The 15,655-nt window shown below is 42.1% G+C and overlaps 1 protein-coding gene across 1 annotated transcript in view; it reads right to left on the bottom strand.

Annotated features, from left to right (window-relative positions):
• Positions 1-15,655, bottom strand: part of igf2r (insulin-like growth factor 2 receptor) — a 32,669-nt gene that overhangs the window by 11,169 nt on the left and 5,845 nt on the right. Inside the window, exons 4-32 of the mRNA XM_037448896.2 lie at positions 14,329-14,427; positions 13,619-13,751; positions 12,996-13,107; positions 12,303-12,411; positions 11,617-11,776; positions 10,240-10,423; positions 10,000-10,103; positions 9,302-9,466; positions 9,072-9,215; positions 8,806-8,961; positions 8,560-8,697; positions 8,090-8,240; positions 7,661-7,829; positions 7,381-7,496; positions 6,810-6,969; positions 6,414-6,590; positions 6,226-6,321; positions 6,023-6,124; positions 5,240-5,402; positions 4,291-4,467; positions 4,058-4,204; positions 3,275-3,453; positions 2,842-2,929; positions 2,468-2,677; positions 2,215-2,345; positions 1,452-1,555; positions 758-891; positions 413-609; positions 88-214 (exon numbers count right to left, since the gene is read on the bottom strand). Of these exons, the coding sequence (XP_037304793.2) occupies positions 88-214; positions 413-609; positions 758-891; positions 1,452-1,555; positions 2,215-2,345; positions 2,468-2,677; positions 2,842-2,929; positions 3,275-3,453; positions 4,058-4,204; positions 4,291-4,467; positions 5,240-5,402; positions 6,023-6,124; positions 6,226-6,321; positions 6,414-6,590; positions 6,810-6,969; positions 7,381-7,496; positions 7,661-7,829; positions 8,090-8,240; positions 8,560-8,697; positions 8,806-8,961; positions 9,072-9,215; positions 9,302-9,466; positions 10,000-10,103; positions 10,240-10,423; positions 11,617-11,776; positions 12,303-12,411; positions 12,996-13,107; positions 13,619-13,751; positions 14,329-14,427 (4,132 nt within the window). The remainder of the gene's footprint in view (positions 1-87; positions 215-412; positions 610-757; positions 892-1,451; positions 1,556-2,214; positions 2,346-2,467; positions 2,678-2,841; positions 2,930-3,274; positions 3,454-4,057; positions 4,205-4,290; positions 4,468-5,239; positions 5,403-6,022; positions 6,125-6,225; positions 6,322-6,413; positions 6,591-6,809; positions 6,970-7,380; positions 7,497-7,660; positions 7,830-8,089; positions 8,241-8,559; positions 8,698-8,805; positions 8,962-9,071; positions 9,216-9,301; positions 9,467-9,999; positions 10,104-10,239; positions 10,424-11,616; positions 11,777-12,302; positions 12,412-12,995; positions 13,108-13,618; positions 13,752-14,328; positions 14,428-15,655) is intronic.

Below are 15,655 nucleotides of genomic sequence, written 5' to 3'. Positions count from 1 at the left end.
AGATAATATGATAACTACAAAGAAATAAGAGGTATTTTATATATACAATCCATCTACAGAGTTGGCGTTTCTCTTTTAATGTCTGACCTGTTGCAGGATTGGTGACCCTGCAGTTGTCGTGGTGGCTGCTGCTTAGAGGGCAGGCCGCAGCCGTTAACCAGATAAAGGTGTACACACAGTCCTCAATGGCAGAGATCAAAGAAGGCCGGGAGTCCTGGATGGTACATAGAAACATAGTTATTTTCCCCATTTACGTCTTTACTCAAATTATTACTATTCCCCTGGTGTTCTTGACATAAGGAACGTAATGCTTGAATTATCCTCGGAGAGCATCCAAGGTGTAGGTTTTTTCCTTTACCCAATACAACCGAATTTCTTGTAAGTTGCACATAGTTTGAAAACTTCTGCTCACCACTTTGTCTTTGTCACATTTAAAGCGTATGATGCTGCTCCTGTTGCGGCCTCCACCGGGACACGCCTGGCCGCTGGTGTACTGCAGCTTCAGGACATTCCCGTCCCACGTAGGGCCTGACTCCACTTGCCCCAAATTCACATAGTCCTCTCCGGCCTTCAAACAGGAGGCTGCACTGGAGGGACACTTCCATGTACCTGTCGATAGGTGAGCACAGGGTCAACTGACTGTAATCAGAAGACATTCAGTCTCAAAACGCTCTAATGGAATTCAAATTGTAACCCAACAAGCCAGAGCTGGACGCTACAGTGTAAGTAACAAAAGAAAACAAGCGTGCACTCTGACCTCCCTGCTGCACCAGCGACCTGCAGACGTTGATGAAGAATTGGTTCTTTGTGTCCTCTGTAGAGGGCTCCGCTTCCCAGTTCCGAGAGTCCATGGCGAGAGGGGAGAGGTCGTACGAGTGTCCCTGATCATCCCTTAGGAGAGAGCACACGTGCAGTTTTTTTAATGTTGGTAATTGCGTTTCCATTAAAATATCTGTTTGATACAAGTATCTTCTATCTCCTAAATGCATCAAATCTAGTCATTTATTTTTAGGAGAGCACTTAAAAACGTCTTTGTCAGTACATTTCATTCTTTCCAGAAGTATGTAGATATCTGTGGCCTCCAGTTGTATTCAGAAAGAAAAGGAAAATAAAATGTTTTTTCTACTTGTTTTTGACATTTTTAAAAAAGCAGTGTAAATGCCCATAACTGGTCTATAAATTACCCATTAAGCAAATTAGGTCAATTTATGAGCTGATACCAAATAGTTATTGCTGGAAAATGTCTATTTTGCAGATGGTAACAAATACGTAACCCGAGGGCTACCTAAATCATATTACTTGCAAAGCTGGTTCACTCGGGTTAGGGAACTATTTGGTTCAGCTGAAGCCCATTTAAAAGGGGGCACAGGTTTTATAAATGACAAACACCTCAAAGGGAGAAGAAATATCAAACGAGACAAAAGAGGATGACATGTGGGGCGGATGGTTACTTGTAGGAGCAGCTCGTGGTCTTGACTGGGACGCAGGCCAGAGCGGTGGGCCAGCTGAACATGTATGTGCACTCCGGAGTCTCCTTGATGAACTCTGGTTTACCCTTAACGAGGGAATCGAAACAACACACAATCGGTTAGCTTATAGCTAACTACAAAGCTGGGATGCATGCGTGTGCTTTGAATTGAGAAACGTTAAATGAGATACCACTGCTGACATTTGTAAAAATTATACATATGTATATACACGCACACTATATATATATATATATATATATGTGCTAAAAATAATCAAATTAAATAGTGGAGAAAGAAATAACTTCCCTGAGCAAGATGCCCAACCCCTAATTGCTCCCCAGGCAAAAATGTAATGCATGGGTTATAATGCAATGTAAGTCGCTTTGGATAAAAGCGTCAGCTAAATAACATGTAATGTAATGTAACTTAAGGGGACATAAACGGGTTGAGTTGCTCCTATAATAATGAAACAACACTAAATCAGTAGTCAATTTTGACAAAGGCAGCGCAGACCAAATCCACTCCTTTCGTTCTTACCTTTCATAACACACATTTTTGCGGGGGAGAAAATTCGGGCTTTTTTTCTGATTCACCCACTGCGTAAAAGGCCTTGACTCTTTACACTTAGTACACATAAGGAATCTACAGGAACTTGTAATATAATGTATTTTCAACAGTCCATTAAAAGCCGATAATGTCTGTAGGATTGGCTGCTTTTCGGTCTTTCGGGATGTGAGAAACTCACAGGGTGCCTGTCAGGGTGGCAGGAGAAGTAGATCTCTGTGGATCTTTTGTATATCTTATGACAGATTTCTCCATTCGTGTAGTTCAGGATGAGCTGGTCTCCCACATAGCTTAGAACCTGGGATGCCATTCCTGTGCACACACACACACACACACACACACACAACAACAACAATAATGACATGCATTCATACATTCAAACAACAGGTTAAATATCAAGAATGTTCAAGCAGAGTTTCTTTAATTTGCCATACCTGCTATCTTGTGGTTGTTCCCTTCCACTTGGCAAGAGGAAACCGTTTCAGGGCTTGTTTCTGTGTGACTGCAGATGCCTTTATGGAGTCCCTCGCAGATCGACAGGTGGTAGACGTAGTTATTGCTGGTTACGGAGTGATCTTGACCCTTCAGAGAGCTCAGGTTGAACTCATAGCCACTCTTGGGGTCACGAACTCGGCAGTCATCACCTGAGAGGACATGTTTGGACGGTTGGAGGCACATCTGGTTTCCCCTCATTCAATATTAGCGGTCAACATTTAAATGGCAGTTTTTTCTGCACATATTAAACGATAACATCAGTTGTAAATCTCACAACATTGATAGCCACAGTTTTTATCACTTAAGCTTTTACCTTGAGACTTCCTGATGGGGCAGGCCTCAGATGTCCTCCAGATGAAGACATATTCACAACCATCTTTACGATCAAACATGGGGGAGCCCTGCAGACACACATGTAATAAAAATATCTTTAAGTCTGTTGGGTTGTTGTCATAGAATATACAAAAAGTTAAGACAAGAGAAAATGAAAACAGACACCCTTTTTTGCACCAAAATTAGCAGAAACATGTCTTTTAAACACTAGAATAACCTACAAATATTAATAGACCAATCCAGAATGCCTTTCTGGTCTAGTTTTTTCCGAGTAAGTCCCGTTTGACTTTATAGGACTTTGGTAAATTGAGGAACAGTGGAAATGTAAATGACTTGGGTGTTACTTATTCAGTCCCTCATAAAAAGCATATCCACATTTGACATGTTCTACTTGCTACTTTACTAATACTCACCGGGTTCTCGTCGCACTGGAAGATGATGCGCGTTGAGTAGCGGGATGTAGAGCCGCACTGGTCCCCGTTCTGGTACACGATGCTGATGGAGCCGTCCTCCGCCGCCTGAGGACTGGACTGGACGTATCCCAGGTTAGAACTCTTCCCATTAATTATGCCACAGGCACCCAAAGGACCCACTGGAGAGAAGAAAAGTAGGTAAATAACTCAGACTGCATGTAAGAACAAGCTCAGAAAGGTCTGTAGATTATCCCCAATAGAGTCATGCTTTCTGTAAAGAGACATGGCTATTGACCTTTTCAAATGTATTATGTTAGGCAACTCACCAACCCAGCTAGAATGATGCTGTTACTGTTACAAATGGTAAGGGAAACAATGGACTGACTGATGGCCCACTTAATGATTTTATGGTCTTAGACCGTTTTGATTTTCAAGGCAACAGCTTGAGTCCATGTCAGATTTATGTCTGCGATGACGACCAAAATTCACAGCTAAGTTAGCTTTAAAATAGCTTTTTTCTAAAAACCCAACAGTAATTTATCACAATACGAGGATAAAACTGAATTTAAAATCAAGCTATTATTGTGCGGTCGCCTCTGAACTTTTCTCCATTCTTTTGTTGGTCTCTGTCTTGGAAGCTTTCAAAATGTTTATTACAGACACAAATGAGAGTTAAAGGAGACATTTTAATTCCCAGTAATTGACCATGTGGGCTGCACATCATAGACCCAATTAATTCAAAATCAAGCCAAAGTCAGTTCAAACCTCAACGAACACACTGACCTGGACAATTGCTCAATGGAGGGAGAGGTTTGCAAACGTTGATGTAAAAGTTTTGTGATTTCGCGGCATCTGTATCTATGACGATCCATGGGCTGTCGTCCCCATCCCGCATCAGGTGCCTTAGGTCATACTCGTTACCATGGGAATCTGGTGAGATCAGAAAAATACATTTAGAAAAAAAACACTTTTAGTTTTCGATTACAATGAGTTTTATTTTGTTTGTCCGTCCATACCAATAATCTGGCAGTCAACTGGAGCAGGGATGCAGGCCAGAGCGGTAGAGAACTCAAAGAAGACGTTGTGGACCACGTGTTTCTGCAGAGTACTCAGTTCCTCTCTCAGGAGTTTTAATGAGCCGGGGTGAGAGGTTGGATCACACACAAAATTAATGGTGAAGGTGTCCCGAGTTGCTGATGCCGAAGGGAAATTTAAAAAGAGGAATAAAGTGCAGAGTTAAGAAAATGTTTATCTTTTCACGTGTAAAGAATCACACCGCTGTAAATACAGTAAACACAACTGCACAACAGTGAAGTCAACCATTAAATGCTTAAAGTAGGACCCTCTCATTTAATCTTCTTTATATGCATGCCTCTGCAAACTGTCTTTGTATGGTGGACACAGCTCACTATACTTCACTGCAGCCGATTACAAATTGTAACCTCAGACTCAGATGTATAACGGGTTGAATGGACCGCTTTGGCCACCCGTGGGCTGTCATTGGTACACCTTCTCCGTGGTCTGCTTCCAAGCTATCTGCCTGTCCAAATCATGCGTAAATGTATCGGACAACACTCTTTGCGTTCTCATGACTTCTTCATGCTCCTTGTGCCAAATGCCAAAACGGAAATGGAAAAAAGAGCTTTTATGTACTCAGCACCCACATCGTGGAATATGATGCAGAAAGATTTAAAACCGAAGAGCTGAAAACACTTACTACTTTTTAATCTAAAATAAAGGAAATAGAGGCAGGTTCCCAAAAATGTCAATGTCAATGTTGAATGAATGAACCTGAATAAACCCTTTTACGTCACTTTCTCAAACCGCTTTTTTAAACTTGTCTTGTGTTTTTTTGTTTGTAACTATGTTGCTGCCTCTCTTGGCCAGGTCTCTCTTGAAAAAGAGATTTAATTTAATCTCAATGGAACTGGGTCATGAATAAAGGTTCATAAAGTATATAAATACCAGTGGGCTCGTCCAGGGTTCCCTTGTATGTTAGGGTGAGCAGGCCATCGGTGGAGTACTGGAGGGTCCTCTCCACCCCCACTGGGCTGGACGGATGCCCCTCATCCAGCTCACAGCCGGCCATGCCCGGTCCACATTCTGCCACGTCAGAGCAGATGTTCACCTACAGGGTGTTGAGGAGGAAGGATTATGAACTTTGATGGGACAGCCGTCCTTACATTTCAGAGACAATAGTCTCACAATGCTTTTAGAACACTGCATGAAAAAGGTAAACCCTGGACTGAGGTATGCAAATGTTCTTTTTGACTGACTGAACTTTTACCAAAGACTTGGAAGCTTTTAAAGAACACATCACGTTTTGCCTGACAGGACATGGTTCTACACGTATTTACTGCAGTACTGTTAAGCATTTTTTAGATCATGGTTTTATTTAGGAGTAGATCAAAAAAAATCAATGAAGCATTTAAGTAATTTGTCATGGAACCGCCGAAAGGTTTGCTTTTTTAATATATTATATTTCTTAATTAGAGATGGTTTACTATTGTGAAAACATTATATAAACTAAACAAACAATTGTGATAATTAATGATTCCACTGTTTTTCTTTTTGCATTAAAATGTATATGAATAAAATGTAAAAATAACTCAAATTAAAACCCCATACTGTCTGAGTGGTACAAAAAGCTTTGTGCAACTCACACACATACACACAGGTATGTTAAAACAATGCATGCAAGATGCCTTATTTATGGTTGGCAAAGTGTCAAGACCGTAACTATCTTACCAGGAAGTCTTTGCCATTGCCATTTGTCTTATATCCAGTCTTCGAAGCCAAAAGCTGAAGGTTGAGTTCAAAGCCAGTGTTGGGATCCACCACGGTACAGTTCTGAGACACAGACACACGTCACTCATTTAATTTTCACAGTCACAACTTTCCATAAAGTTGTATCACCAGACAAGAGAATGTCGCGAAGTAGCTCGACTCACTTTGTCGGTGGTGGTTTTGATTGCGCAGGCGGCTCTGGTCTCCCACCTGAAGTTGGCGGTACAGTTCTGGTACATCAGGAACCTCGGAGCCATGGACTGCGCGGCGTGGATCACAAAGAAGAGTCACATCTCAGACATATGCCAGGCAAGACGTGCTGTGCTCCATTGTACAAACAGCGCCGACTGACCACACTTCCTCTGGAGCAGACCAGGTGGATGAGCGTGGTGTATGTGAGCTTCTGGCCGTCTGACTCGCACGCAGAGCCGTCTGTGAACTCCATCCGCAGCCGGTCCCGCTCCTCGATGATTGGCCCTCGCTTGGAAATCCCCACATTACTGATTGATACGACCTCCTTCGGAGAACCCTGAGAACAGAGTGGAGGAAACGGCTACTAATTGAAATTCATATTGATCTCCTTCGGAGAACCCTGAGAACAGAGTGGAGGAAACGGCTACTAATTGAAATTCATATTGATTGGTATGATTGTTGAATGTTAGCACATTTTTTTCAAATGTTACCAGTATATTTTTGTATATCTTGTGAAAAATAAAAAGATCAAATTCTGTTTGTGGACATCACGGACCTGCACGGATATGTACTTCATCTGGCAGACGGACGCTTGGCGGTCGCAGCCTGGGACCGCGTTGATAGGCCGACATATGTTGATGTAGTACTTCTTAAGGTTCAAGGTGTCGGACAAATCCATGGCCTGCCAGTTGGTGATGGAAGTGGAGCGTGACAAGCTGGAGGCAGAAGGTGAAAAAATACCTGATAGAATCTGTGTCTTTGTTCCTTTATCTTGGTTTTAGTTTATATTTGGATGAGTGTGTTATGTACATAACGTATTAGGGCTATTGAACATTAGAAAGATCATAATTATAAAAGGGAGTGGGGGTAAAAATGACATTCATGTGGTAAAATTGGAGGAAAACACACACACCCACACATCTCTAAAAATGTTGACATGTTTTTTTTTTAACAACCACATTGCTAGCTTGCTGAATTGAGTGAGTATGAGTATTTTCTGTGTTTTTTTGTTTATATTTGTGGGTGTATTCTTTAATTCTTTCACAAATGGCCCTAATACCGTGTACGTTGTCTTGTGACTGCCACAGTAACACCTCGGACTAACACAATATGTCTCAATGCAGTACCTGGATAAGTCGTACTGCTCAAGAGTTTGGGGATCTGTCACCAAACACTCGTGAGGCCTTTCAGGACATGCGTAGGACGTGTACCAGCGAAAGTTATAGGTGAAATTGTCCTCCACCTGGATTCAGAAAATTAAGCTTAAAATGACAGGTCACATTGGTGATATGAAATATACCTTAGATACAGGCGGACCATAGACCATAAAGAAAATGTCTAAAAGTGAAAAAATGAATCGTAACAATGAAAGCAAATACATCAGCAGTATGCAGAGACACAGTTTACCTGGAATTCGGGGTATCCTGCTCCAGCTTCTGGGTCACAGAGGAAAGAGATGACAGAGGACCTGAGAGTGTGTTTTACGTTGTTGTACTTGGAGCCGTTGTTGTAGGTGAGCTGGATCAGGCCGTCGTAGTACGACAGGCGGGAGTTTGCTTCCCCAAGACTCCAAGAACTTATGTGGCAGAAAGAAAATACATAAAAGGTAATCACACCACCATGTCTATCAACATACAGAATAATATAAATAAACAATGCAATGAGACATTAAACAAATGGTGTAGGGGCAGGGCACTCAGAATTACATTTTACAGTCTTGACTACTAATTAAACCCCGATGAGCCCATCTTACACCAGTCCCAAGATGAATTGGTCGTAAACTATATAGTATGATTGACCGTAGAAATGCATGCCTCAATGGTTTCTCCTTCTTACCTGGTTTGGACCTGGCATATACCGGCCTTTTCGGGACAGCTGGCGGCTTTGACGGGACCACAGACGTTGATGTAGTAGTCATAGTTGTCGCTGGTCAGGTTGTAGAAGCTACCGTTGGCTTTAGAGAGAGGGGAGAGGTCGAAAGAGAACCCTGTGGAGCAGCAGAGGCCAGTTATAGAGGAGCACTAAAGCCACAGCATAGAGGTTAAAACTGACATTTATTTAAATTTGAAAGTTCCATAAAAAAGTCAACGAATCATGGCAGACAATTGTGATCTCAAGATTGATCAAAATAGGGTGAACAGCTCATCCTACTATGTAAAGTTGATAGTTGATTAATATAGATAGCAAAAATAATTGTTAGATCCCAGAAAGTAATAAACCAGCTGGAGGACAATTACAAGCAGACTTTGTATCTAGAGTGACATATTGATCAGTTCAGATTCTGGCCATCAAACGTTTGTGCGTACCAGCCTGAGGGTCCTCCACTTTGCAATCGTCCCCCTGCGTCTTGGAGAGGACGCAGGCGGCGGCTGTGTACCACTCCAGCTCGTACACACATCCGTCAGACGAAACGCTACGAAGAACCGGAGCGCTCTCCAGATCTCCTGCAAGAAGAACAGTGTAGGAGGAGGCAGCAACACAACCACATTGAAATTAGAGAGAAGAACACACAGAGGATATTAATCATATCAAACCATCTCCGTGTGGCCTACCGGGTTTGCACTTCAGGATCAGCACAGTTTGGATCCTTGTCTTTTTATTGATGCAAAAGCTTCCATCGGTATACACCAGTCTGATGTCTTGTCCTATTTTAGTCTTCTGGGGTGATGAGAGGAAGCTTCCCAAGCTGATCGTCCCATTATCCTTATCTGAGGGAGAGAGAGAGAGAGAGAGACACAGATGGACGATTAATAAACTAAAAAGGCTGCGAATATCAATTTCGGCCCATATTTTTTCGCCCTCGTATATGGACTCTTACCCACGGCACAGATGGAGGAATTCACTGGGCAGCCGACAGCTGCTCCCGTCTGGATGACTTTGTGACAGACATTCAGGTAGAAACGCAAGTCTGGATTTGGAGATTTAGCGTCCACAACCTCCCAGTTCCCACCAACATCCGACCCTGATGCAGCAGAGACACACAGAAAGGTGAAGATTTCCGAAACACACTGAAGGTGCTTCATTAAGTGGCCAATACCGCCTCCTCACCAGGGTATCTTGTGAGGGGTGAAAGGTCGTAGTGTTTGTTGTCGTCTCTGACCCGACACAATAGATCCTCCTTCTCCTTGACGCAGGCGAATGCCGTCTCCCAGTCAAAGTAATACGTGCAGTCTGTCTCCCCTGCAAAGACTGGATTCCCTCGCCCGCCGTTGGCTGCCAAAAGTAATGCACACCATGGATTGAGGATGATGAGATATCAACAGACTAGATGTTAGAACCTTTACATTTCCAAGGGTGACCGTAAAGATAACACTAATAATAGTGTGGAAATTATTGACAAATACACTATATGTTTTGCTAATAGTGAAAAATGTGCACAGAGTAGAAGCCCTTGAGCTGTAACTGCAATGTTTCTTTGGCTCAGAAAGTATAGAGTTGAAGAAAAAAGTAAAATGTCACTTGAATTATCTTAATTTCATTATGCATAATGTATAGGATAAATATATATATATATATATATATATATATATATATATGTGTGTGTTGTAGAAAAAACTGCTCAAGAAAGCAAAGTACCAATAACTCAACAATGTCATTCTACATACAACCAAAAGCTGGTGCCAAAGCCTTATGAGTAGGTTTTGACGTTATTATGAGGTTAAAAAATACAGTAAAGTGAGCTAATGTCAGCAAAAAATGATAAATGTCCTGGCAAATAACCTTCCTAGGGAACTTTTGTGTCTTACATGCATTCTTGTTGCATTCAAAGTTGATTATGGTCATTCTCAGGAAGCCGGAGGAGCATCTGCTCCCATCTGGGTAGATCAGAGTCAGATCTCCATCCGAATAACTACAGATAAAAACAGGGTTATGGCATTGTTCAAGTGTGAAGTCAGCTGTCAGGATTTATATTTTATTCATCTTTCATCTGTTCTGCATTTGAGTTTCATCTGTTTATATATAAATATCACACACACACGCATTACCGTAAAGTCTGGTTCTGAAATCTTCCTGCCACCTTCTTCACGTCTTCGGTCTTCTTGACCTGACAGGACGATACAAACTGGTTTCCGCCACATTTAATAGTGTTTCCACACACGTTCAGGTAGTAGACGTAGCTGTCACCCCCCTCAGTGGGCCCGGAGTGTGCGTAGTACGGCGGATCTGTAGCTAGACACAAACACACACAAAGCAGCTTCAGAAATGGACTTCCATATCATCACTGTCATCTTATCATGTGTATACAACGGATGTTGTCACAGTTCTACTAAATGGTCATCTTTGGTATACTATTTAAATCAATGTTTTCATTCAACTCCCGGCAAGAAAAGAAATGAGTAGTTCTCAAAATAATTATAGGCAACATGAGGGAGCGCTATCAGCTTCAATTTGAAATCAGCTGCATCCTGTGAGATCAAGAGGAAAGAGATCTATTTTTCTGTTTAAAAGAATGAACGGACTATAAACAAGAAGGTCAGTGCAGTTTACTCATACTGTTACTTCCTCTGACTGGGATAAAAACAGCATCACTGAGACGATTCTTCTGGGTTTTATTTATTCATACATATTTATATAAATGTGTAGTCGTGCAAAATACAGAAAAAGGATTGTTTAATTCACACTCGTCTATCAAAACTTAAGCAAACTGCAGTATGCACATTGTTGCTCCCAAGTCTCTATTCTAGAACATGGAAACACCTTCTTCTGGGCTTCTATGTTAAATCCTGCAGATTATAGGAACCAGATTGAGAAATGACGACATGATTGACTGCCCCATCACTTAAGAGGCTAAACTAAACAAGAGTTGTGTTGGTTTTATACATACATACTGTATATTACAGACACAGATACACACAGACACACACACACATATAACATAAAATCAAATCCAGAACAGTATTCTGAGGCATCGTGGTTACGTTTTTTCAGTCAATGCATTACTAACCTAAAAATATGTTATGATATAGGGACCAATACTTCCACGTTACTCTAAGTTTTTGCATTTATCGTCACTCGAGTTATATGATGATTAGCTCTATTTTTTGTTTGTAGAGCAAGCTTGCGTTTCAGCGCCTTCTTGGGCTGTCTCCTCAAAGCAAAGTCTTTTCAGTTTGTTATATACTGTATATTTGGCAATATTTGCAGTCTTTTTAGTTATTCATTGGTTTTAAGTATGAGCAAATGTGTTTGTCTAGTAAATGTTAAGTCTGCAAAATGTAACATTAAGTGTTAGACAAGTTGAGGCGTATAGTAGAACTTGTTTTGTGAAAGTTACATTACATGTAATTTAGCTCACGCTTATGACGCTTATTCAAAACAACTTTGAGTGTGTTGTATGTCATTTCGGAGAAAGAATTACTTACAACTCAAGGTAAGAGGTGTTAGGTCTATTGCGATGTCGTGCTCTTTGCTGGTCATTTTGCAGCTGTGGCTCTCCAGGTAGTCTCTGTGACATGCGTACTCGGTCACCCACTCCACCTCGTAGCGACAGTTCAACCCGGCTGTCATCTTCGGAGTGCTGCCCTGGGAAACACAAGGGCACTTTTAGTAGAGCAGCAACTGCAGAGTTGGACAGACACCAGCGTCACAAATCCCCCCTATTCCTGTCTCATGTATCTGCAAGTACGCGAGTCCGTGTATCGATCCACGGTCACTTTGTCGAAGCTAACTAAAGTTAACAGAATGGCGGTTGCATTATGATGGTTTGAAGCTTTAATCAGTTAAACAGACCACTACGCGAAGGTAAATTATAACTTTAGCAAATGTACTGTCTGATGAAATGTTGTTTTTGTCGAGAAGCTTCGATAAATACAGCTGTTTAATGGAGATTTTAGACTGAATGAGATATTAGACGGAATAATGGGCTGTATGGTATTGGTGTGTGATTGATTCTTGGTATCCACTAAAAGAGAGGTGTTAGCATTGGTATGAGGAAGGAAAAAATGGCACTCTGAATTAGTTTGAAAATACAACGAAATAGTGTGAGCAACAGATTGTAACAGAACAGGTCTGCCATGTGCGTACTGCATCGTCAGTGTGCGTGACCTACTGAATGTCTGCTTGACGGACAGATGAAAGTGAGGCTGACAGCAGGTTTGTGTCCATTGCAGATATCCGCAGGATGAGAATCATCAGCGACTTCATAGCGCAACGTCAGTCTTCAGAGGAGAAACAAGAAACAACATTAGGCGCTCATTTAATTAAAAGAAAAGTGTAACCCTCAGTAGAAATATTGGCTTCTTATGAGCTTTTAATTAAACGCATCTCTGGTCTCAGCTGGGCTCCAGGCCCGTTTCATCTATTCAGTTTGCCTTCCTCAGGTGGGTCGGGGGAATGATGGAGACCTACGTATGCAAACTGGGCTCATCTACGCCTGTGATCTGGCTCAGTAGATGTGTCGTGTCCTGGTTGAATGACAACAGCGTTGTTGGACGGGTAAGTGTCACCACGTCCTGTGACACAGGTGTCAAACTCAAGGCGAAGAGATCGTCATGACTTGAATTAAAAAGGTGAGAGCAAAGTAACCCGCGGGCCGAAAAGGTGTGGCACCCCTGTGTTAGACCTTTTCGAAAAAGTTACTCCAGGCAGCAGCGCCCGCTTGACAGTGACTCCCCCCCCATCCATCGCGCCAACCCCCCCACCCACTGGTCAGCCGAACCATCCGAGGCATCACCCCCCCCCCCCCCCCCCCCCCCCAATCATTTTTAATAGTGTAGGTGGTTGGTGTTCATCAAGAAGATACCTGTCGTTGGATGACAGCTCCAGCTGTGTGGTAGGAGAGCCCATGTTGTAAGAGCCATGAGTGGTGACCAGACAGGCTGCAGACCCCTCCGGACACGATTTGTCTGGTATGGCTGAGGCAGGAAGAGGAAGGGTATGAGGAGATTGGGTGGACTTTAGTTGTATAGCGCTTTTCCATTCTTCCAAACACTCAAAGTACTACAATGAGCACATGTTGTTTATTCACCTATTCACAACGTTCACAGTTATGACAGGAGCTATCACACACAGGGTCACCTGCTTATCGGTAACTATCATCCATACACCGTAGTCACACCTATGGGAGTCATTTTGAGGGGTTTTAATGCCAGTCTTTCCCAGGAGCATATCACCATGCAGACTAGCAGTGCCGGGGATCGAACTGCCAATCCTCTGATTAAACGATTGCTTAAACATATCTTCTTTTCACTGAGCCACAGTTGCTGTGCCACCATAATTAAGAATAAAATGCCTATTTATAATCTAAATCAAGATAATGTGTACTGTGTAAAAGGTGACAGACTAAAATCTTCTTCTCCCTCTTTGGGGACATTTTCTATCTATAGAGTCATGCATTCATCCATTGGCCTCTCCGCGGGTACTGACTTAGACTCCGGCAGATGTTGATGTAGAAGTCAATGGTGTCGTCACCGTCGTCCACCAGATAGCCATCGTTCACCTTGATCAGGGGGCTGAGGTCGTGCTTCTTCCAGTCAGAGTCAAAGGCAAAGCAGGGGACCTGAGGGGTTGATGGGGGACGTTGTTAACAGATCAAAATCAATTAACACTAAAAGAAACAAAGAAAAAAAACCTATGGAGTGCCAGATCAGATTTTTGTGTAGATGTTAAAACGACGTCACAGTTATGTCCATGCCTCTGTAGAGTATTATTAAGGGCCGGAGCACCTGACAGACGTGCAGTAAGAATAAAATAAAAAAAAAACATAATCGGTCAATGCAATAGGTGTAGTGACTGAAGAGTAAGGGTAAAACAAATCAACTTAATATTTTTAAGGATTTCTTATTAATAATAGTTTTTTAGGCTGTCAGCTGCGCTTTCAAGCATTATTTGATGCTTAAAAATCAAGTTCAATTCATTTCACACATTCTTTCAATTATCCCACGTTAAAGGGCACAATGACACCTTAATGGTGACTACATGTGACACGTCCTCCACACTGCTGTGAAACCCCCTCACAAGGGGCCGGGCAGGCTTCTTTTCATTTCCATTTAAACTTGTCCGACTCATTGTTCCTCGCACACCACACCTCAACGTCAAAAACTTCCTGTCGGCCACTCAGATGTTCCACTACGTACCTCTTTGTGTGGCTTGAATTTGTCTTTCTTGCAGGCGGCGTAGGTCCTCCACTCAAAGTAATGCACACACTGAGACACGGCGACAAACTCTGGCGTACCCTGCAGCACACCAACACAGGAGCATGAGTAATACGGAGGGTTTCAATGCGGTCGATGGATACTTACACACTACGGGGCTTTAAAAACACAAGTTCAAGGCGACGAAAGGAACGGTTTAGCATGAAGAGGATTTATTTTAAATGTTACTTTAGAAGGAGAACATTGTACTCGAGGGCAACACTTGAGGAGAGAGAAGAGTGTTTATCAGCTCCTGTTCTTTGGTCAAAACAGCAACTCATCCTTTTACAGGACAACGTCTTGCTTTTCAGTGATTTCTGGTGTTGTGTGAACATTGCTCTTGACTAAAGTTATAAACAAAACTATTTGTTTTGGACTTGAGCTACCTGAATCAGCTTAGCATTGTCCAAACTAAAGGGTTAAAGGGTAAATCTTAAAAAGGCCCCCCCCCTGCAGTGTTTGACCTCAGTATCGGTCAGGAGCAATTTAGCCATCAGTCCCCATTGAGTTTGTTGTTGTGATGTGCTACACATTTATGCCAAAGGCTTTACACTATTTTGCTGATCTCAAAGGTGGTTGTGAGCAACTGCAGGAACAATGGCAGCGAGGAAAACCCTAAACACAATGTAAAAATAAACATATTTCAACACTTACTTTTTTGAAAGTTTAAATATCAATTAAATGGATTCATGTTAATTGTACTGAAAATGTGTTAAGATTAGAAACACTGACCACATGCACTCAAGTGCACTGCTACAATAAAGCCAAAGCTATAAATAATATCAGTGTCACACTATCCTGCCCAATTTAAGAATTCTATATTTTATAAATACTTTGAAACACAAGTTCTTTAATTGTCAAAAGTATCAAAGTATTGAAAATAACTAAATTCATAAGCTGTCCACTGCTGAGGCTGATTATTATCACAGATGACTGATTACTTCTTCTATTCAGCATTAGATGACTTTGTAAAGTCTTTCATAACAAGCCACTTTCATTTCTCCACTTCACAGAAAATGTACCGTAGTCCGCCTTCGTCTGCTGCTGCTCTGTGGGACTCGAGGCAGGAAGCGCCGCGCGTTAGTGTCAACCCACCTCCCCACCACCCCCGAAGCCGCAGACACTGACTCTGCTGTCACAGCTGAATGTCATTGTCCTACATGATTTCCCCTCACAGTTTATCTTCCTTTCCTGGCAGCAGACTCTGCTTTTGGTATCATTTTATAATGAAATGTGAGTCAACTAATACTAAAAACTAAACTTCATCAAT

The sequence above is a fragment of the Pungitius pungitius genome, chromosome 20 (genome assembly GCF_949316345.1).
Source record: "Pungitius pungitius chromosome 20, fPunPun2.1, whole genome shotgun sequence".
In the NCBI taxonomy this organism is placed as follows: domain Eukaryota; kingdom Metazoa; phylum Chordata; class Actinopteri; order Perciformes; family Gasterosteidae; genus Pungitius; species Pungitius pungitius.
Note: the sequence above shows the minus strand (reverse complement) of the source record. Positions and strands in the feature narration are given on the sequence as shown.